The sequence below is a fragment of the Pipistrellus kuhlii genome, unplaced genomic scaffold, assembly GCF_014108245.1.
Source record: "Pipistrellus kuhlii isolate mPipKuh1 unplaced genomic scaffold, mPipKuh1.p scaffold_m20_p_45, whole genome shotgun sequence".
Taxonomy (NCBI): Eukaryota; Metazoa; Chordata; class Mammalia; order Chiroptera; family Vespertilionidae; genus Pipistrellus; species Pipistrellus kuhlii.
In genome coordinates, this window is record NW_023425546.1 from 1,189,175 (window position 1) to 1,212,295 (window position 23,121).

The 23,121-nt window shown below is 55.1% G+C and overlaps 1 protein-coding gene across 2 annotated transcripts in view; it reads left to right on the forward strand.

Moving 5' to 3' along the window:
- GRIK4 (glutamate ionotropic receptor kainate type subunit 4) overlaps positions 1-23,121 on the forward strand; it is a 187,246-nt gene that overhangs the window by 93,187 nt on the left and 70,938 nt on the right. For both annotated transcript variants that reach the window (XM_036412602.2, XM_045572352.1), the window contains 3 exons: positions 15,946-16,104; positions 21,314-21,466; positions 22,266-22,370. In XM_036412602.2, the coding sequence (XP_036268495.1) occupies positions 15,946-16,104; positions 21,314-21,466; positions 22,266-22,370 (417 nt within the window). The remainder of the gene's footprint in view (positions 1-15,945; positions 16,105-21,313; positions 21,467-22,265; positions 22,371-23,121) is intronic.

The window sequence follows — 23,121 nt, forward strand, 5'->3', positions numbered from 1 at the left end:
ACATTCCCCTGTTGCAGACTCCATCCCCAGTAGGGGGTGTGCAGGAGACAGCCAATCAATGATTCTCGTCATTGATGTTTCCATCTCTTCCCCCCTCCCTTCCTCTCTGGGGAAAAAAAATAAAAATAAATATATATTGATTGATATTGGCTAATATGCAAATTGTCCCCTCAACTAGGAGTTTGACAAGCAGGCAGACCGGCCAACCGCCCATGTTCCCTCCCCCTGGCCAGGCTGGCCAGACCCCACCCATGCACGAATTCATGCAACGGGCCTCTAATATATAATACACACACACACACTGAGTGGCCAGATTATTATGCATTCAGAGATCATAGTAACCTGGCCACTCAGAGTGTGTGTGTGTGTGTGTGTGTGTGTGTGTGTGTTAAAGAGGATAGTGAGTTATCTTCTGTACTTCTTTAGTCCCTTTCCCCCAAATACAGAGGCCATTGAGCTTTAATTCTTATTTATTCCTTCTCTGAGTTTCTCAGGGGCCATCATGTCCCATCTCCCTAAATTCTGCCACAGGACACAGCAGGCACCAGATTCGCGTTCTCAGAGCCATCACAGTGTGTCGGAAAGATTCAGGCCTTGGCATTTGGTAGATATCAGCTGTGTGACCCTGTGCAATTTACTTAACCTCCCTGAGCCTCAGCAACTCCCCACCTCAGAGATCCTGTCCACACAGCAGCTGCTTCATTACCTTGGTGGGGACGGGGTTATGCAGTAGGAAGAATACTGCGCTCGTGGTGTAAGCTGGCTGCTGAGTGATGCCACTAATGAGGTGGTAGCATGAGTGTTTGCTTACGGATGAGGCCCTGAGGTCTAAGTCAGTGCCTTCTGCTAGAAATGCTGTGAGGTTTAAATGAGAAAATAACTGAGAAACACTGGCTGCAGAGCCTTACTTGTGGAAGGTTTTAATAAATATCAGCCCCGTTATCACTAGGCCACTCAGCAGCTGCATTGCCTCTTGTTTTGGCTGCGTGAACAAGCACAGGACCCTGTCTGAGCCCCGGCTTTCAGCTCTGAGGGCAGACTCCTGGAGGTGGACCTGCAGGCTCGGAAGGAATTCTATGCTTCATTTTGGAGGAGCGGCCACACTGTTTTCCAGCGGCAGCGTTTTCTGTTCACACTGGTAGTTTGTGAGGGTGCAAGTCCCTCCATGTCCTCACCAGTACTTGTCATTGTTTTTATGATAATAGTTCACCTATGTTTATTTCTATGTGGACTTTGCAAATGGAAAGAAGCAAGACCACATAGCCAAAGGGAGACCTGACTGAGACCTTATTCTGAGAAGACAAAGCCAGTGTGTGAGAGCCCAGCCGCTCCAGCGGGCAGACCTGGTGCATTCTCCAGTCAGGCGCTTACTTGCTTGTGTGCCCCAAGCTCCGAGGGTCCTGGATTCTCACAGGTACAGTGTGGGTAATGGCTTCTGTTGCTAAAATCTGAGTAAAATAAAAAGTTAGCTATTGGTAGCACGTGTCTCTGATAGATACATCCATGGCTATAGCAGATAAACCCTCGAACCACATGCTTCACACAGAAGTGTGTTTCTGACTCAGTTGAAGTTTCAAAAGAGAGTCTTGGTCAGCGGGCAGCCTTCCAAAGGGCATTCAGGGCCTAGGCTCCTCCCGCGTATAAATGTGTCCCTGGAAGCCAGGGATGGGGACACGGGAGGTCAGGTGCAGGAGGGCATGTGGGCCAGACCTGGAGGGGCAGTGGTATTTCCCCTCCCACTTCCAGGGGCTGGAACTCAGTCATATGCTCACAACTACCAAGGGAGATTGGGAAATTTCACCTGCTGACTGCCCAGGTGGAAGAGGAAGTGTTGTAGTGATTGTTAGCAATATCTGCCACATGAAATTATTAATCATCACATACTCTCTCATGCATGTGGAAAAGCAATGAGCATCCTCCTCTCTGACATGTCTATTTAGAGGGAAAGGGGTCTTAACGTGGAGATTAGCGGTCCTTACAAAGGTGACAGCTCCCTCACAGCTAACAGGCCCGCCCTGGCTGCTCTGTGCAGGGGTGGTCCATGGACTTGTGGCATCTCCAGGGGCCTGCACGGGGCGGGTTCGGGTCCACTGTGCTCGTTCCGCTAGTTAATCTGGGAGGAGTCTGTCCAACTGGCCTCTGGGTTTGGCTGGGAAACTGTTATCTGCAAGAAGATGGAAAAACATGGAAGAGTTCAGCCTCTGGGCAAAGCCAAGTCAGCCACTGAGACGTCAGAGCTGCCCCTTCAGATCAGAGACATAGGCAGAGGTGTGATCTGAGCTAGTAAACCTGGGAGGGTTACCCAGTTACTAGTGAACCCAGAAAGATGCACAATCACTGCCTGCCAGGAAAGTACCATCACCCCAGTCCCTGTCAGAGAGAAGATGGGCCTGGGCTGAAGTAGGGTGATGCCACCTTGGCAGGGAGAAATCTAGAGAGGTAAAGATATGGGTCAAAAGTCATGATCCTATTTAATAAAAGAGAAACATGCAAATTGACCATACCCCACTATGTCCACAAGCCATGCCCACCAAACAATCAGGAGCAGTTTGCAAGTTAACCCAACAAATACAGTGCGGCCACAGAGCTGGAGCAAACAGAGGCTTGGGTTGCCCCTGACGATGGAGGAAGCCAAGCTTCCTGCCCACCCTGGCCAGCCCTGGCCTCTGCTCAAGGCTACAAAGTTTCAATTATAGAAGATAAATAAATCCCAGATAACAGGGCCTCCACTTGGGTCACTTTGGGGGGGGGGGGTGGCCAGCCTGCAAACCACCACAGGCCCCTCGCCCAGGCCACCCCACACCCTAAGGGAACCCTCACCCTGATCTGGACACCCTTCAGGGCAAACCAGCTGGCCCCCACCTGTGCACCAGGCCTCTATCCTATCTAATAAAAGAGTAATAGACAAATTGACCATCACTCCAACACACAAGATAGCTTCCCCCATGTAGTCAAAGATGGCCAGCAGGGGAGGGCAGTTGGGAGGGACCAGGCCTGCAAGGGAAGACAGTTGGGGACCATAAAACCTACAGGAGAGGGCAGTAGCAGTGAGCAGGCTGGCAGAGGAGGAAAGTTGGGGGCAACTGGGCCTGCAGGAAAGGGCAGTTGGGGAGGACCCAGACCTGCAGGGGAGGACAGTTAGGGGTGACAAGGCCTGCAGAGGAGAGCATTTAGGGGCAATCAGGCTGGCAGGGGAGCAGTTAGGCATCAATCAGGCTGGCAGGGGAATGATAAGGGGTGATCAGGCTGGCAGGCAGAAGCAGTTAGGGGCAATCAGGAAGGGAGGCAGGCGAGCAGTTGGGAGCCAGCAGTCCTGGATTGTGAAAGGAATGTCCCAGATTGGAGAGGGTGCAAGCTGGGCTGAGGGACACCCCCATGCACGAATTTTGTGCACCAGGCCTCTAGTATGTCAATGAAATACAAGAATTAGTTGGGCTCAAGAATTAGTTAGGCTGTTAGGCCACCGGGGCTGCTATCAGCATTGCATGGTCACCATGACGTGATGTTATTACCATGTTCCAGGCAGGGCCAGAGCTTTGAGCTCTTGGCGCCATTACCATTCCTGAGGGCAGGCTGCCACGTGTGCCATATAGGTAGCAGGCACCTCAGAGCTCCCTTCAGGCACCTAGAGAAAAGGCCCAGAGCTGGTGTTGGATGGTGTGGGACATCTCATCGGAACGAGGGCAGCCATGAAGCAGCATGGCTTCTAGTTGCAGCCCTGCCACTGACTAGCCAGGCAACACATTAATGGCGACACATTCATCAAAGAGTACTTCCACGCAGAATGCTCTGTCAGGAGGCTGCTCAGTGAGACCACAGCAGCCCCCACAGGAAGCACGGCTTCACCCTCATGCTAAGGGTGAGCCAGCCGAGCTCGGCCAGGGGGTTGTCTTGCTCGAGCTGGTAGAGTACGATCATAGATCCACAACAGCTCTTCACCCCTCACTTGACCGTGTCCAATCTAGGCAATCCCATTCCCTTCACAGGACTGTTTCTTTACCTTAAAATTATGAGGCAGAACTAAGTGGTCTCTGAGGGTCTTTTCAGTCCTGGGCTTGTTCCAGCTTACACACGGCTGGGAGCATTTCAAGTCACAGTGCCCTCAGGCTGGCACTTCAAGGAGGAATGATCCCTTGATTACAGGCCCACGTGATCCGAGAATGCAGGTGCTAGTTAGCTACAGCTGCTGGGATTCCTGCACTGCAGCCAGCCTGGGATTCCTATAGAAATTTTTTCCGGGGCACCCGTCCCTGTTTCCTTTGGGCAGAATGAATATATGCAGAAAAGTATTATCCTTTGGGTCCATGTTATTCTCAAGCAGATAGAGCCTATGGTTATTTTTCTAAAGCGTTATCAGAGATTAGACATACGTAATTGAAATTGCTAAAATTATTATGGAGAGGAGCTGGGGCAGACAAGGAGGCAAAGAGCTGACTCCGGAGGAAGTGATATGCTCCCATCCCCTCTCCTGTCCCTTCCTCTGACAAGCCAACCCTACTCCTCTTTCAGGCCTTGCTTTGATGTCACACCTTCAAGGAGGTCTCCCCTGACACCCCGGTTGAGCTCACTGGCACACTCTCTCACAGAGTCCTGTATTCTGTATTTTGTAGCATCATCTCAAGTGGGAACTCCCCCATAGCTGACTCCTCCACTAGTCTGAGCTTCGTCACTATAACCTCAGTGGACTACTGGCACATAGTAGGTGCTCAGTAAGTATATGTAAGTGAATGCAGGCGCTGAGCAGTTTCTAACATTATAGAGTTCTCAGACTCAGAGAGCTGGCCAGGTGAGAGAACTCAGCACCTGCATCCACAGGAATTCCGCTCATCCCCTCCATGCCCACAAGCATAAAGGTCTGCAGCTGGGCCAGGAGGACCACACAGTTCCTGCTCCACTCGGAGTGCCTTCCCCCATGCTGGCTGGACAGATTAGAATGAAGGGTGTGCATGACCATGAAGGGGAGTAGTTCAGGATTCCAGAGAGCATTTCCAAGAGTCCTAGTGAGTGAGGGCAATGTCAAAATCTGAGGCTTGGGGTGGCACCAAGAACGACCATTGAGGTAGGAAGAGGCAGAGGAGACCAAGGACGGTTGTGCTGAGTAGCCTGTCTGTCACCTGGGGCTGCTTATTCCACTGGCCACAATCTGCTCTGGTTGGCCTTGGTAACATGGCCTCTTCGGGCCAGTATCTGACTCGGGAAGCGAGAACCCAAAGTGTGGGAACTCCTTTCATATCCTGCATGGTTTAGGGTTCCGGTTCAGGGTTCGGGTTCTACAGAAGGGCTGCACACAAATGAAAGAGACTAGAAGAAAATTAATTTGGCAATATGAGGGGCCAGGTGGGAGCCCACCTCTAGTGAGAGAACTACCACTAGGCTCTGGCCTTACTATCCCTTTTATGGAGATTATGGGATACACCCTTTACCTTTAAGCAGGTTTGGAATACACCCATAGCCCTTAGGTAGAGAATAGTTGGATTATCATATCAGTAAGGATTTACATGATTATTTGATGGGGAAGTTGCCTCAGTTATCATTGTCTCAATTAGATAGGGAATGGTTGGCTCTGACCTTTCAGAGCTTCAAGGTTGACAAGCCTTTTACATCTTTCTATTAGTGAGACAATGATTGGTTTCTGGCACCAAAGGTCTTTAAAACAAAACCTCCCCTTCAGGTTTTAAAGGTCAGGATGAAACTGTCTCATGCGGCCCACTGTCCAGGGCTCAGCAGGTGAGGTTGTGTGAGGCTGTGCTGAAACAGAGGATAGAAATGTGGTTTAATGGAGACAGTCAGCCGAAACCAATTTTGCTCAGTGGATAGAGCGTCAGCCTGAGGACTGAAGGGTGCTGGGTTCGATTCCGGTCAAGTGCACATACCTTGATTGTGGGCACATCCCTAGTAGGGGGTGTGCAAGAGGCAGCTGATCGATGATTCTCTCTCATCAATGTTTCTAACTCTCTGTCCTCTCTTCCTCTCTGTAAAAAATCAATAAAATATATATATTTTTTTAAAAAGGAGACAGAGCCTTGGATTGGAGAAGACATGAGTTTGAATCTGGCCCTGCCATGTATCAGATGTATATGTGGCACCTTGTTCAACCTGTTAGAGTCTGTTTTCCTTTTGTAAAACGGGAATAATTCTTACAGTGTCATTTTGTAAAGAACATGGGAAGTTTATAAACCTCGGTGGGCTGCTAGCCAACATTATTTTTTTTTAATTTAATAAATCTTTATTGCTCAGATTATTACAATTGTTTCTCCTCCCTCCCACCCCCCATAGCTCCCTTCCACCCGGTTACCACCCCACCCTCTGCCCTTAACCCCCATCATCCTCATCCATAGGTATACAATTTTAATCCAGTCTCTTCTTGTACCCCCCCACACACCTTTTCCTCTGGTAATTATCAATCCACTCCCTTTTTTTGCCCAATTATTCTATTATATTCACCAGTTTATTCTGTTCCTTAGATTTTTAGTTCACTTGATTTTTTAAATTCACTTGTTGATATATATGTATTTGTTGATCATAATTTTTATCTTTTTTCTTCTTCCTCCTCTTCTTAAAGAATACCTTTCAGCATTTCATATAATATTGGTTTGGTGGTGATGAACTCCTTTACCTTTTTCTTATCTGTGAAGCTCTTTATCTGCCCTTCAATTCTGAATGATAACTTTGCTGGGTAGAGTAATCTTGGTTATAGGTTCTTGCCATTCATCACTTTGACTATTCGTTGTCACTCCCATCTGGCCTGCATAGTTTCTGTTGATAAATCAGTTGATAATCATATGGGTACTTCTTTATAGGTAACTAACTGTTTTTCTCTTGCTGCTTGTAAGATTCTCTCTTTGTCTTTTGCCCTTGACATTTTCATTATGATGTGTCTTGGTGTGGTCCTCTTTGGATTCCTTTTGTTTGGGGCTCTGTGTGCTTCCTATACTTGTAAGTCTATTTCTTTCACCAGGTGGGGGAAGTTTTCTAACATTATTTTTTCAAATAGGTTTTCAGTATCTTACACTCTCTCTTCTTCTGGATCCTCATAATTCTGATGTTGGTATGCTTGAAGTTGTCCCAGAGGCTCCTTACAATATCTTCAACTTTCTGGATTCTCTTCTCTACTTACTTCTCCAGAGGAGTGTCCTTTGCCTCTTTGTATTCCAAATCTTTGACTTCATTCTTGCTTTCCTCTAGTCTGCTGTTGGGTCTTTGTATAATATTTTTTTAATATATTTTATTGATTTTGTACAGAGAGGAAGGGAGAGAGATAGAGAGTTAGAAACATTGATGAGAGAGAGTCATTGATCAGCTGCCTCTTGCACACCCCCTACTGGGGATATACCCGCAACCAAGGTACATGCCCTTGACCAGAATCGAACCCGGGACCCTTCAGTCCCCAAGCCGATGCTCTACCCATTGAGCCAAACCAGTTTTGGCTGTATAATATTTTTTATTTCAGTCAGTGTATGTTTAATTTCTAGTTGGTCCTTTTTCATATCCTCTAGGGTCTTGTTAAATTTATCAGCCTTAAACTGGAATTTTTAGCTTCTCAAAAAAGTCTATTCCTATAGCCACAGTATAGGAATCTTTATTAAACTGCTACTCCATTGGGAAGTTTTTAAAGACAAACTATGTGATTATTATAAGTTGTTGCCTTGAGGGCACTGGAGAACTTGGTATAGCCACTGGCCAGATAGTTAACTGAGTTGTCAAATATTACTTCTCTGAAAAACCTGCATGGTCCAGGATCTTAAGAATGGCATTGTCTTCTTGCCTTAATTCCTAGAATTTCTGTACTGGGAATCTCAGGGAATAAACTCTGATGGGAGAAGTTTAAAAAAAAATTATCGACCTTTTCTAGGAAATTCTTGAAAAACCTTATAACTGTGGTTTTGAACTCTATATCCAGTCTTTTGTTCTCCTCCATTTCTTTCATTTGAGATCTGTTTCCTTGTCTCAGCATTTTCACTGCTCCCCTGAGTTGGTAGGGTAGCTTTGTGTTTGGTGTCCTATATGGCCCAGTGGGTCAGTCTCCCCAGTTACCTGAGGTAGACACTCTTGGTGCTCCCCTTTGTGGACTGTGTGTACAGCCTTATTGTAGTTAAGTCTTGATTGTTTTTGGTATCACTGGGAGGAATTGACCTCCAGGCCAAATGGATGTATCAGCTGTGTCTATGCCGGGATACCTTCTATATTGGAGACAGTCTTATAGGATCAGACTTGCAAAACTGCAAAAGCCTCTGTGCTCAGATGGATGGGGTGGAGTCTCAGGGCTGAGTCTTGGCTTCCTGTCAGCCCTGCCCTTGTGAAGGCGCTTCAGACCTCTGCCTTTTAAGACTCCCCTGATTTTCCACCTAACAGTCCAGATTCCCCCTGCAAGAGCATGGGTGCCCCAGGGGCTTGCCTGGAATTGGGTTGGATCTGTATATAACATTTTTAATCTCAGTGCAATCAGGAGCTTCCGACTCCTTCTGCTATGGAGTGGCCATGGCAACCTCCACAGTCAGACCTCTCTGCGCACACTCACTCACACATGAGTGCGTCTAGACACTGCCTGCTGCGGCTCCTGGCTCCCCTGAGTCTCCCAGTCTCTGAGTCTCTGGGTGCCTTTCTCTACAGTCCAGATTCCATCCCTATGAGCTTGGGTCCACCGGGTTTTGGCTGGGGTTGGGGTTCAGTGCAGTCATAATTGGGGTTCAGTGCAGTCGGGGGCTTCCTTTCCCCTCCTGCCAGCCAGGCACTCATCTGCCCTTCCTCTCTGTGCACACGTCTCCCTACCTCAGCATTTTGCGGTTCCCCTGATCCTTGAGCCTCTTTCCTTCTTTCTATTGTAGTTGTAGATTTTTCCACACAACTTTCCTCCGGCTTTGGATGATGTCGGTTCTGTCTTTTAGTTGTTGTTTTGAAATTGTTGTGCGAGGCAGCAGCTTAGGTATTTACCTAGGCCACCATCTTGGTTTCTCTCCTAGTCAACATTATTTATCTTCCATCCCTTTTTGCCCACTTTATGTTGAGTATTTCCATCCTTAGACCTCCATTTTCTGATTTGCTGGCTGCCTCTAGCTTTCTGAAACTCTGAAGCTATTGGGGACACCTCAAAATTGGCTTCTCACTTAGTTGGAACTCTACTTCCCAGGGTGCTTGAGCCTCTTCATTATCTTGTAGTCATTGACTGAAAGCACCCTCCCCGCACACCCCTACACATACATGCATTTATACACATAAACCCCTACACATACATGCATTCCTACACACACACACATACACACCTGCAGAGTGGCCAAGAGCTATAACCCATCAGTTAGAGAACTTTCTAAGTGCTGGAGCAGTTGATTCTGAAGTGTCGTTTATTGTAAAATTACTAAGACAACCCACATATTTCACTTTTATTGAACCTTTTAGAACCACGCTGCATAGCACAGTGCACTTTGGTGAATAAATATGTTTTCAGTGCAGCTAGGAAAGAGTAATGGGGTGAATGTTCCCCATGTGCCTGAGCTCCCAGGGCACTATCCACCACATGCAGCCCTGAGTTGTGGGGAGGTCTGACAGTGACACACATGGTACCACAGCACCTGAAAGAGACTCTTTGCTCCAAAACTGCGCTCTCTCCTATTGCTGTGCCTTCTGGGTGTGCTCTCTGGCCTTGGCTGCCAGAGGAGGGGTGTGCCCAGGAGGCGGGGCAGGAATCATTGGAAGGAGATCCGAGGGGCATCCATAGAAGAATGAGTCTTTGTCTTTGCATTTGGCTGACAGCGGGAAGTCTGTGGCCCAGGTTATAGGATTATGATTAGTCAGACATGATTAAGCAAATGTTAAGACGAACTATACTTATTCAGCAAAATAAGTATAATAGGCATTTATTAAATGCCTATTTGTGTGCTGGAGAATGCAAGCAACATTGGGATGTGGCTTAAAACGCTCTTAGTCTGCAAATGGGAGATGCTGATGCCCAGAGGAGGCCTTAAGTCCAGGGAGGGTGCGGGGGGGAAAGGTGCTTAAAGAAAGGGTTACAGATATAGCTTTCTTTGAATCTCGTATTAAAAGCTGGTCAGTGGGTTCCATTTTGGTCAAGGGCACCTACTGTGGTTGCAGTTTCCCCGCCCCAATAAGGGCACATGCGGGAGGCAACCAATCAACGTGTCTCTCTCATGTCAGTGTCTCTCTCCCTCTCCTCTTTCACTCCCTCTAGAAATCAATAGGAAAAATACCTTGGGTGAGGAAGCTGGTTAGGAATGAGAATGGGAGTGTGGCATGTAGGCAGAGGTGCATCATGGCCCTGAGGAAGAGCAGGGTGCCTGCCCTGGCAGAGCCAGGGATGTGACAAGGAGGGGGAGCCAGAGCCACTATGGAAGGCTCCGGGCAGAGAAGACCAATCTGTCCAGGCGTTTTCAGCATTGTGGTTGGCATGGAAAGGCTCAAGGTCTAGTCTTGGCAGTTGGGTCACAACCTTCCTCCTCTGAGAAAGTCAAGAGGCTCCATAGACTCTAAACACTGTTGGCTTCGTGGTTGGATGACAAGGTGACAAATGGTGGGAGGTGAAGTGCGTGGCTTCCCTCTTCATGGCCTGTCACTGTTATCTGGGCTGCCTGTCCTCCCAGTGTCTTTCACTGTCCAGGGCGCCTCAGCAGGGCAGCTCCCTGACTCTCCCTCCCCCTTGCCCTGAGCACTGTCCTGTGACCCAGGTCCAGCCCACCTTAGAGCCTGGATGTGTGCCAAGATGGCAGTGACTGAGGACAGCATCGCTCAGACCTCAGCTCCACCATCAGCTCTCAGCTTAGGAAAATCAACAGAAATCCCAGCAGAAGGGACCGCCCCTGCCTGCCTTCCAGGCTCTTGCCCTGATCACTTTGGGGAATGTGCTCCTGCTGGCCTCTAGGAATGAGTGCCTGTGAGCAGGGATCAGCCACTCAGCATCACGTTCCCTGTGCATAACCCACAACCAGTGTCCTTGAGCTGGTGCTTTGTGGACTTGTAACATGAATGAGGCAAAAATGGCCAAAATCTGAAAACCCTCCTGTTACATGCATCTTCTCCTGTTGTGGGAAGCCATCTGAGAGCCCAGTATCCTTGATCCTGATCCTGCCCTCCTCATACCTCCTGAGTGACCTTGAACATGTTGGATAGTTGAGCTGCCAGCCCGCAGGAGCCCATCATTGTTCCTGCTACAGAGATGGGGCAGGCGAGACTGCTGATGGACAGCTCCACTCATCTTTCTCAGCAGCAGGCTGCGCCTGGTGAGATTGGTAGTGCACTGGTTGCCACATGCCTGAGGCTAACGAGCAGGTCTGGACAGAGGTTTATACCCGGTGGCTGGAGAGGAGGCCAAGCCTGACAGAGTGCAGGGCCTCGGCAAGGGGAGCATAGTATCCACCCTCTCAGGTCAGCTTGACCCTGAGCTCCGCTCACAGCTAATAGCTCATTATTTAGTCCCGGAGGCACAGAGTGAAGACAGTCATAGCCACGGGGTCCAGTGTTTTGCTTCCTCTCTCTGCACTGCGCACCCCCAGTCTCACCAGTAGCCTTTCTCTATTCCTCGCCCTCTGCTCCCTCTCTGGTGCTGCCACCATGGCGTCCAGTCCTTGGGCAGGGACCTTAGGACTTCCCTTTCAGCACAGTCATAGGAGGCAATCGAGATGCATAAGCACCTGCTTCAGCCCAGTGCTCCCAGTCCTCTCTGCCCCTCAGTACAGGGGCAGCAGCCAGGGCTGTCACTGGGAGCCAGGGCCGGAGCAAGCTGTGCATTCTGCGTGAGAGCTTGTGGTGGGCAGAACACAGGGACTTTAATCCCTGCCAGTCCTGAAATGTGCGAGTTTTATGAAAATCTCTCTCTATCACCTGAACTTGGGTGTATAATGCATGGTTCACTGTGTTTGGAGCAGCATTTCCCAATGCCTGTCTGAAAGAAACTGGGAGGCAGCCATGGTTTGGGAAGGCTCCATGGCCAGTGTGATGGAAGGGTGGTGTGATGGAAGGGCGATGTGAAGGGAAGGGCGGTGTGAAGGGAAGGGCGGTGTGAAAGGGAGGGAGGTGTGATGGAAGGGCGGTGTGATGGAAGGACAGTGTGATGGAAGGGCAGTGTGATGGAAGTGCGGTGTGATGGAAGTGCGGTTTGAAGGGAAGGGAGGTGTGATGGAAGGGTGGTGTGATGGAAGGGCAGTGTGATGGAAATGTGGTATGAAGGAAGGGCAGTGTGAGGGGAAGGGAGGTGTGATGGAAGGGCAGTGTGAAGGGAAGGGAGGTGTGATGGGAAGGGTGTGATGGAAGGGCGGTGTGATGGAAATAGCAGTGTGATTGATGGGAAGGGTGGTGTGATGGAAGGGCAGTGTGAAGGGAAGGGAGGTGTGATGGGAAGGGTGTGATGGAAGGGCGGTGTGATGGAAATAGCAGTGTGATTGATGGGAAGGGTGGTGTGATGGAAAGGCAGTGTGAAGGGAAGGGAGGTGTGATGGGAAGGGAGTGATGGAAGGGTGGTGTGATGGAAATAACAGTGTGATTGATGGGAAGGCAGGTGTGATAGAAGGGCAGGGTGGTGGGAAGAGCTGGGTGAACCAGAATCCAGCCACAGAACCATGTTGCACATCTGTAAAGCACTATGTGTGAATAAGTATTGTGAATCTTGAAGAATCAGATATGTCATGCAATGCTTTCTAATTTTATTGAAACATGAAACTTTATTTTTATGAAATTTCTATAATGGCTCCTGGAAAAACTAGTGCCCTGGGGAACAAACCTTGGGAAGCACTGGCTGGGAAGCACTGGCTTGGGAAGCACTGGTTATCATGTAGAAGCTGGGCTGTTCCCATGTTTGTTCAGGAGCCAGTGCTCAGCCTCACCCAGCAAGGCTGTGCTTAGACTTAAAGCAGCGTTTCCTCACCAAGGGGCTGGGGCGGAGACCCCGCAGTCTGACACGCTGTGCTAAGATGCACTACTGCCTTGGTGGTCCTCTGCAAGCTGAGTGATACAGATGGGATGAGGCATCAAGGAAGATTCTGGATCTTTTCATCTTAAGGAGACTTTGAGGGGTAAGAACGTAGGAATGAAAAGGCCAGAAGACAGACCGGCTGACTTCTGAAAGGGCTGTCCTAGGAGTCTGGAGTTAACATTCGTTCTTACTCGACATACATTAGAAGGAAATGCCTTCTTTTTAAATATATATATATATATATATATATATATATATATATATATATATATATATATATCTTTAATGATTTCAGAGAGGAAGGGGAGAGAGACTGAAACTTCAATGATGAGAGAGAACTATTGATTGTCTGCCTCCTGCATGCCCCCTACTGGGGATCAAGCCTGCACCCTGGGCATGTGCCCTGACCAGAATTGAACCAGGGACCTTTCAGTCTGCAGGCTGACACTCTATCCACTGCGCCACACCGGCAGCAAGGTCGGATAACACAGAGGGCAGGACTCCCAAGTCACACAGAGCAGATCAGGGATCACAGGCTGAGCTTGTCCCTGTGCAGATACGATGCTGAGCTGCATGTGCAGCTCATCTGGTCCCAGAGACAGCCTCTGAGGCTGCCGTCGTTATTGTTCCCATTGTGCACAGCAGGCCTGACGTGTGGGAGAGGATGGAGGAGAGGCGCCAGCTGCCCACAGGAAGGAGGCAGGGGAGAGGGGACACCGCTCTGGTCCCCACCAGCCTTATCAGTAGGGACCCTGGGTACCCTCAGCCGCCTGGCTGGTGCCCCCGCCACCTCTCCCTTGAGATGCATCCTTCTCCTTAGCCATCTACCTCTGCTGGCTGACCACCCCAGCCCGCGGGCAGCTGCCGTGTTAGGACAGAATACCAGCTTAGGCATCAGACTCTTCTCTGGCATGGTCCGCTCCCCTCACAGGAATGTGGGGGACCCACACACAATGAATCATCAAGCAGCAGAGAGTGTCAGGGGCTGGCGACTCCATAGGGATCTTACGGCTTCTCCCAACCGGATGTGCAGTCTGCAAGCTGCAGGGAGCAGTTAGACCGGCTCAGGGGGTCCGCGCAGCCTAGGCTGACAGTGGCTGGCACAGACCCGAAGGGGGTGCAGAGGTGGGCAGGGGCCAGGGAGCTCAGTCTCAGGGAGATGCCACTGAGGAGAGCAGTGCTTCCTGGAGGAGCACCGGAGCCAGCCCCAGGAGCCACCTCTGCCTGTCAGGTTGCATGGCGGAGGACTGTCGGGGTCTGTGCTGGCTGTGTGCCCGCTGGCAACAGGCTGTGTGTGAGGCCCTCACAACGAGTATGTGAGGAGGGGACTTCCTGCGTGAAAGCTGACCACCCACACCCTGCCGCCGGGCCTCCTGGAGGGCCCAGGGTGTGGGGCCAAGGGGACTGGGGCCCAGGAGACAGGGACCCAGGGGTGCGGGGCCCAGGGGTGTGGGGCCCAGGGGTGCGGGGCCTAGGGGTGGGGGACCCAGGAGTGAGGGGCCCAGAGGTGAGGGGCCTAGGGGTGAGGGACCCAGGGGCCAGGGGACAGGGGACAGGGGCCCAGGGGTGCGGTGGCCCAGGGGACAGGGGCCCAGGGGACGGGGGCCCAGGGATGCGGGGGCCCAGGGAACAGGGGCCCAGGGAACAGGGGCCAGGGGACAGGGGCCCAGGGGTGCGGGGGCCCAGGGGACAGGGGCCCAGGAGACAGGGGCCCAGGGGTGCGGGGCCCAGGAGACAGGGGCCCAGGGGACAGGGGCCCAGGGGTGTGGGGCCCAGGGGTGCGGGGCCCAGGGGACGGGCCCAGGGGTGCGGGGCCCAGGGGACAGGGGCCCAGGGGTGAGGGGCCCAGGGGACAGGGGCCCAAGGGTGCGGGGGCCCAGGGGTGCGGGGCCCAGGGGAGTGGGGCCCAAGGGACGGGCCCAGGGGTGCGGGGCCCAGGGGACAGGGGCCCAGGGTTCCGGGGCCCAGGGGACGGGCCCAGGGGACAGAGGCCCAGGGGACAGGGGCCCAGGGGACAGGGGCCCAGGGGACAGGGTTGCAGGCGACAGGGGCCCAGGGCTCTGAACTCAGCCATGAGGAGGCTGCTCTCCCTGGGGCACGACTGGCTTCTGTGGGACCAGGCTTGGGGTTTGCATTTGAGGAAATGAGCCCGGGCCGGGGCCAGGGGCCAGGTGAGGACATGGTCCGGAACATCCCCAGAGCTTCTGAATGTCACTGCCCTGAGGGGAGCTCTGGCCGCCTGCCAGAGGGACAGCCACCTGCCCCGCATGGCGCTGCCCGGCCCACACTCCTCGGGCACTGTCTCCTGAGCCCGCATGCCCCTCGGACCAGCCTCCGCCTGGCACATGGGCACCAGGTGCTGTAGGAATGAAAGTCACGCGATCAAGGAGCCGTCCTCGGCCTTCAGGCCAAGAGTCTCCGAAACAAGCTTGACTGTGTCCCCTCTCTGGACCATCCCCTCGGCCCCATCCGCACAGGAGAGAGTGCCAGCGCCTCCTAGACCCTGCCAGCCTACCCCGTGCACTCTGTGTGCTAACCCAGTGAACCCAGACTTCGGGGTGCCTCACGCCTGGGGACCCGGGGGTACTAGAGTGGCACGGGAGGCATCACCCCTGTTACAGGCGCAGTGGGCCTGGTGGCAGTGCGTGGGCCACGCTCTGAGGTGCTGCCCTACCCGGGCACGTGGAAGAGTCGTGCTTCCTCCCGCCGAGCCTGCGGCGGGGCCTCTGCCCAGGTGGTGGTTGCCGGCCCAGCAAATGCCTGCACTCTGTCCCCACAGCCCGGGGGCACCTCCTGTGACCATCCTGCCGCCACCAGGCACTGGTCCTTCAGCTCCTCCAGAACCCATCACCCTCCAGGGACCTGCTGTCCTTTCCTTTCCTCCCAGCGGCGCTGCTCTCAGGACAGCTCAGCCCGGGCTGGGGCTCCCTGCCAGAGGAAAGCGTGTGCGTGGGCATCACGGGGGGACAGGGTGATGCCCTCAGGCTGCCTGCCCCCATCCTGACTCTGCTGTCTGACTGGTCTTCCAGGAGTTCTCACTGCAGAGCATGGATGGCGTGGACGAACGCGTCAACATCCTGGGATTTTCCATTTTCAACCAGTCCCACGCTTTCTTCCGAGAGTTTGCCCAGAGCCTCAACCAGTCCTGGCAGGAGAACTGTGACCACGTGCCCTTTCGGGGGCCAGCGGTGAGTGCCACCGGAGCCCCTCCGGAGCCGGGCTCCCTCTGAGGGCAGCCAGGACACCCACCCTCCTGGGGCACCTTCTCCAGGCCCAGCTGGGAGGTGGTCCCAGGAAAGAGTGCCCACCAGCGTGCTGTGGGTGAGAGGAGGGAGGAGGAGGGACAGAGTGCTGTGGGAGAGGAGAGGGGAGGGGAGGGGCAGAGTGCTGTGGGGGAGGAGAGGGGAGGGGAGGGGCAGAGTGCTGTGGGGGAGGAGAGGGGAGGGGAGGGGCAGAGAGCTGTGGGGGAGGAGAGTGGAGGGGCAGGGTGCTGAGAGGGAGGAGAGGGGAGGGGAGGGACAGAGTGCTGTGGAGGAGGAGAGGGGAGGGGAGGGACAGTGCTTTGGGGAGGGAGGAGGACAGTGCTGTGGGGGAGGGGAGGGGAAGGGAGGAACAGAGTGCTGTGGAGGAGGAGAGGGGAGGGGAGGGACAGAGTGCTGTGGAGGAGGAGAGGGGAGAGGAGGGCAGAGTGCTGTGGGGGAGGGGAGGGGAGGGACAGTGCTATGGGGGAGGGGAGGAGAGGGACAGTGCTGTGGGAAGGGGAAGGGAGGGACAGTGCTGTGGGGGAGGGGAGGGGAGGGACAGTGCTGTGGGGGAGGGGAGGGGAGGGGAGGGACAGAGTGCTGTGGAGGAGGAGAGGGGAGAGGAGGGGCAGAGTGCTGTGGGGGAGGGGAGGGGAGGGACAGTGCTGTGGGGAGGGGGGGGGAGGGACAGTGCTGTGGGGGAGGGGAGGGGAGGGGACAGTGGTGTGGGGGAGGGGAGGGGAGGGACAGAGTGCTGAGGGGGAGGAGAGAGGAGGGACAGAGTGCTGTGGAGGAGGAGAGAGGAGGGGAGGAACAGAGTGCTGAGGGGGAGGGGAGAGGAGAGGAGGGACAGAGTGCTGTGGGGGAGGAGAGAGGAGGGGAGGGACAGTGCTGTGGGGAGGGGAAGGGAGGGACAGTGCTGTGGGGGAGGGGAGGGGAGGGACAGTGCTGTGGGGGAGGGGAGGGGAGGGACAGTGCTGTGGGGAGGGAGGGGAGGGACAGTCCTGTGGGGGGGGGGGACAGTCCTGTGGGGGGGAGAGGACAGTGCTGTGGGGGAGGGGAGGGGAGGACAGTGCTGTGGGGAGGGACAGTGCTGTGGGGAGGGGAGGGGAGGGACAGTGCTGTGGGGGAGGGGAGGGGAGGGACAGTGGCGTGGGGGGGGGGGGGAGGGACAGAGTGCTGAGGGGGAGGAGAGAGGAGGGACAGAGTGCTGTGGAGGAGGAGAGAGGAGGGGAGGAACAGAGTGCTGAGGGGAGGGGAGAGGAGAGGAGGGACAGAGTGCTGTGGGGGAGGAGAGAGGAGGGGAGGGACAGTGCTGTGGGGAGGGGAAGGGAGGGACAGTGCTGTGGGGGGGGGGAGGGGAGGGACAGTGCTGTGGGGAGGGAGGGGAGGGACAGTCCTGTGTGTGTGTGGGGGGGGGACAGTCCTGTGGGGGGGAGAGACAGTGCTGTGGGGGAGGGGAGGGGAGGGACAGTGCTGTGGGGGAGGGACAGTGCTGTGGGGAGGGAAGGGGAGGGACAGTGCTGTGGGGGAGGGGAGGGGAGGGACAGAGTGGGGGAGCCTCCTGGCCACACTCCTAAGGGGACTTGCTGGGAACTGCCTGCGTTAACCCAAGGACATTACCATTGTAACTAGTGTGTCTCTCACTCCATGGAGAGCGCAGGCCAGAGGGAAATGGGCGTGTGGGTTCTTCTTCAAGGGCAGATGCCGGGCCTTTTGCAGGTAAAACTAGGTTCTGGGGTCTGACTCTGGGCCCCGTGCTCCTCGCACACCTGCCCCTGCCCCGTGGAGGCGCTCACCCCCTCACCTCTCCCTCCCCCCGTGTCCTCCTCACACGCACTTCCACTCCCTCCTGTGCGTGGGGAGCACAGGCGTCCCTGTCGTTCCCGCGGGCGTGATGGCCTCTGTAGGACAGGGCGTGCGCGCTGTGTCTGTTTGCAGACCAGCTCTCCAGAGATGACAGGGGGCTTTCTGGACCTGTCCTTCGGGGGATCCCCACGCCCCACAGGCTTCTGTGATGTCAGAACCGCTTTCTGAGGAGCTGCTGCGGGTCTACTCTGAGCTGGTGGCCGTGGCCAGAAAGGCCAAGGCAGAGCCAGGCCACGGCTCTGTGCGGAGGAGGTAGGCTGGGAGCCCAGGCCAGGCGGTTCACGGTCACCGCGCTGACCACTGTCTCTGGCTGTCCCAGCCGCCCTCCTCCGCACGGCGCTGCAGCCTGGCCAGAGTCAGCGGCCAGGGGAGTGACACGTAAGGGACAGGGTGTGGGGGAGGCTGGCTCCTGACTTAAGGATGTGAAGAAATGGGAACGAGTCAGGAGTAGAACGCGGTGCCTTCCTGAGTGACGTCCGCCTCCGGGCTTTAAGGTAGAAGTGGCCCTGGCTCTGAGAACACGTGTTAGAGGCCAGGACGATGCTGGACCTGGGCACAGGGCACTTGATGGCAGTTGGCCAGGATGGTGACCAGGCAGTGGACGGGTCGAGGACAAGGTGACCTTCCGGCCGCTCTGCCGGTGGGGTTGTGGCGGCGGAAGGCACAGGAAGGAGGGCAGGCGCCTTGATGGGGAGAATGGAGGGGGTGGGGGAGTTAGGGTGTAGAGCCGAGCCCGGGGAAGGCCTCGCGTTCTGACCTGGAAGCTGAGACTCCTTGGGCAGGATTTGGAGGAAGTCCTTGCCCACGTCAGGGCTTGGGGGCAGAGAGGGACGAGTACGGTGTCATGGATAGGCCAGCAGCATCCTCCTGCAGGGACAAGCCCGTCCTGGCCTTCCCTCCCTCCAGCTGCCATCACCCAGTGGGATGCCAGTGGACTTGAATGGCTCAGAGCACCGTCTTAGGACAGGAAACAATCACTGCCTCCCCTCCATCATGGACCCACCCTCAGCCGCCAGGACAGCACAAGGTCCCTGCTCCCCTTTCCAACTCCCCCGGAGGGTCACAGCCCTTCCGTGGTGCCCACGGGACCTCAGGACCCGCGAGAGCCCTGGAGGTCTGCGAGCGGCGCCTTTCCCGGCGGCGCTCTGGCCGCTCACGGTGCTGGGCTTGGAGGCGGCAGGACCTGCTCTTGAGCTCGGGGCTGTGTACGCCATAACCTCAGGTGCTTCATCTGTCATTTTGAGCAGCTTGCGCTTGGCCATCTTAGAGGGTCATTAGGAAGACAAAATGGGATATGGTTCTGTCTTCAAGGCACAGTTATGCGTTGATGGAGTTGACTTAACCTTCTGTGTGCCAGCCACGGGGCTAGGCATTAGTAATGGTATCAGGAAGGTTTTGCCACAGAAATGCTATTTGAACACCAGTCCCCAGTCTCACAGCAACAAGCATTTATGTAGCTGGTGCCTCTCAGCGTCAGCTAGGGGTCATCCAGGGGTCAGCTAGGGGTCATGCACTGCCTCTCAGTGTCCGCCAGGGCTCTGTGGTCTCTGGAGGAAGGAAGGGTTATAGGAACTCACTGCATATAATGTGGAAGGAGCCCACAGCTGCCACGCATACCCCACAGCAGCACCCTTTAGAAAGGTGGACAGGAGACAGGTGCCCTAGGATGTCCCTCCCTCTGCTCCCCTCCCCGCATCCCCAGCTGGAGTTGTTCTCAGGAGAAGCATTCAGAGAATCTTGCAGGCCCTGAAGTTTGAGATTCTAAAAACATGGGGAGCAGGCTCACATGGACCTCCCAGCACCCGGGTCGCTGGCTAATGAGAGAGCGTCCGCCAAGAAAGCCTTGTTTAGACAGAGTGGGGATGGCGACCACCACGGGGCCTGGTGGGGAGATGTGGCAGCAGCAGGGCGAGCTGTGTCTACAACACTGCAGTGAGGAGGGTCCCTGGGCTTCGGGCACCTGACACCCTCCTCCCAGAGGCCTCTCCGCCCCCACCCCCCCAGACTCCCGCTCAGGGCTGGCCTCGTCATTGCTCACACTCCCTCAGTTTCTGTTGTCTGAGACCCATGTGTACAGCCCAGTGCCATCGCCTCCTGGACACCATCCCCAAGGACAAGTGTCTTCTGTGTTTCTCATCTGCCATCTCCACCCCCACCCCTCAGCTTTCCCGCCCCCAGGGAGGCTGACTTATGCTTAACATGATGTAGTGCTGAGGCTGAGCCCCGCAGGCAGATTTCACTCCAAATTTAATTTGATTCAGTAAATACGTTGGAGGCAACACAGGCCAGGTCATGGTGGGTGTGCTCTGCGGGGTGTAGAGATGAGGCCCCATGAGTTTCTACCCCAGGAGTCTGTTCGCAGTGCAGCAGGGAGTGCAGAAATGACAGCGCTGCACTGACCTCTGCCCTGGTCTCCAGGCTCCACAGCAAGGCCCTGCCTCACCTCTGCACCTGCCTTCTTTCTCGCCTGCGCCCTCCAGGGCTCTGCAGGCTGCGCCTCTGCCTGTGCTCACACTCTCCATCTCTGGAACGCCTTCCCCTGCCCTAGCTGCTCCTCTCCCGGCTTCCACATTCCTCCACCAGAACCTTTATCGCTCAGTTACAGCACGCCTCCTCCAAGAGTCATTTCCTTGCTCCCCCAACCAGATGCGCTATCTTCTGTGGACCCCTCCGAAGGTCCCCGACTCAGCCTCATGTTAACCTCTGTATGCCCTGTCTCCCGGAGCCCCGCCCCATTCACTCTAATCTGCCGCAGGAGCAGGGCCTTACTCAGCTGGCCACATGTTTCCTACAGACCCATCTAGTCAGTTCGCACCGCGGGCTGGAGGGCGGACCGCTGTGAGCGGCATCCTGGGGTCTTCCCAGAAGGAGCCACCCTGGCCTGAGTCTGGTGGAGGGGGCAGATCTGAGGGGAGCAGCTGGACTCCTTCCTCTCCCGCAGACAGGCAGCCCCATTGCCTTTGGGGGATTCCTGCGAGTAGTAAACGTGGGTGCTTCCCTGGAGCAAAAAGAGAACGGGTCTCCTTGAAATCATTGGGCCCCGGAGCTTGCTGGCCCGATCCCGAGAGTCCTTTGCCAGCACCGTCTGCCTCAGGGGAGCAGCTGGACCCGGTGGAGCTGGAGCTGGTGCCTGCACAGGAAGTGGCCTCAGGCAACACAGTGCAGCTTTTCTCTTATCTCTAATTTGCTTTCTCTTTTCTCCCCTTTCCCTATCCCTTCCTTCAAACCCTGGCCCTTCCTCTCCGCTCCTCCCCTTCCCACTAATGCCTCCTGCTGCCCGTCCCAGCTCTCATCGGCCCTGCTGTTCGACGCCCTCTACACGGTGGTGACCGCTGTGCGGGAGCTGAACCGGAGCCAGGAGATCGGCGTGAAGCCCCTGTCCTGCGGCTCTGCCCAGATCTGGCAGCACGGCACCAGCCTCATGAACTACCTGCGCATGGTGAGGGGGCTCGGGGACCATGCCCGGCCGGCCAGGGGAGAGCCCCTGACATGTCCCTCGCTGGCAGGTCTCCTCAGCGAGCTTAGCCCAGACAACAGTGACCTGTGGCATCCCCGCCCGTGCTCCCTAATCCCTAAAATCCCCAAATCCATGGCAAGTCTGTTCACAGACGATGGCCCTGGAGAGACTCCTGGGCTGGGCTGGGCTGGACCCCGCACCTGGGGCTCACACGTGGTCCCAGCAAAGCTGCACTCTAGGTGGGTGGGCGCTGCTGCTGTAGACAGGGACCCTCAGGCCAGCACTTCTAACTGGGTGCCGGTCCCCGGTTCTCAGCCACGTGTCCTCTGGAGGTGGATGTGGGTCCCTAGCCCAGGATGCCGACCTCACATCTGGGCAGAATGGCTCGGATGTTGCTGAGTCAGGTGGTCCTGACTTCACTGGCGGGGGCTAGGCATGTGTCGGGGGTGGAGAAGCTGCCCTAGGAACAGCCGAGGGCCAGCAGGAGGGGCTCAGGGGGATCTGAACTCCAGCTGGCCTCGTTGTGGCATTGGTTTAGGCAGCAGCTGTGAGGTCCTTAAGGGTGAGTATCCTTCTTCCCCTCCGGTCCCAGCCGGTTCTGAATTGGCTCCAGGGCCATCGCATTTAGTTTCAGGAGCCTGTGCTGAGAGGCAGACAGGAGAGTGGGCCTGTGTCCCCTTTGCGGGCATTGCAGGTAGCGTCCTCAAACAGCACATGCATGGGCCGCGTGCAGAGGCTGTGGCCCCAGTCCTGTGTGCTGTAACTCTCTCTCTCTGGACAGGTAGAATTGGAAGGTCTCACCGGCCACATTGAATTCAACAGCAAAGGCCAGAGGTCCAACTATGCCTTGAAAATCTTACAGTTCACAAGGAATGGCTTCCAGCAGGTAAGCCTGGCTCTGACACCACGCGGCACATGCCTCGTTGCTCCTCTCTGTCCCAATCCGTTTCTCCCTGGAGCCCAGGGCAGCCTCCTGCTCCCTGATCTCCCCAAGAGCAACTGGTGCCCCTCAGGCCATGCTCCCAGCTGCACTGCTCCGGGCTCCCTGCCCCTAGGCTCAGCCAGTGTGGGTCTTGGATGGCAGCCCCAGCGAGATACCAAGAAGGTGTCATGCTTTGTTTGGGGTAAGGGGAGGCAAGGGAGTGTCGTGTAAGGAAGCAATTCCCAAGCCTTGTCCACGATTTTGGCTTATTCTGCTCCCTGAGTCTTGCTTTGACCCTGAATCAGGGTTAGAGACCCGTTGCTTGCTGGTTAGACACAGAGGAACCCCATGGGCACTGAGGATTGCCTTTAGTTTTGCGATGGGTGGCCAGCTCTCCCCGTCTGCTCCTTTCTGAAGAGCCAGGCTCCCTTCCCTCCCTGCTAGTGCTGCCCCTCCGCCACTCTCTGCTGCCTACCTTCTCCCCTCAGCTTAGGTGTTGTGTCCTTTGTAGCTTCTTCCAGCTCCCTGTCTTCATTCTCCTCCATTCACTTCTCCTTTTCTCCAACTCTGCTGCACCAGAAGAAACGGGGATTCTGACAACCACTCCAGTGACTCTCTGAAGGCTTCCCAACCTCCTGTCACTAATAATCAGCCCCTTTCTTAGCCTAGCCTTCACGAGCCTCCGAAAGCCTGAGGCACAGGGCGCAGTGCACTG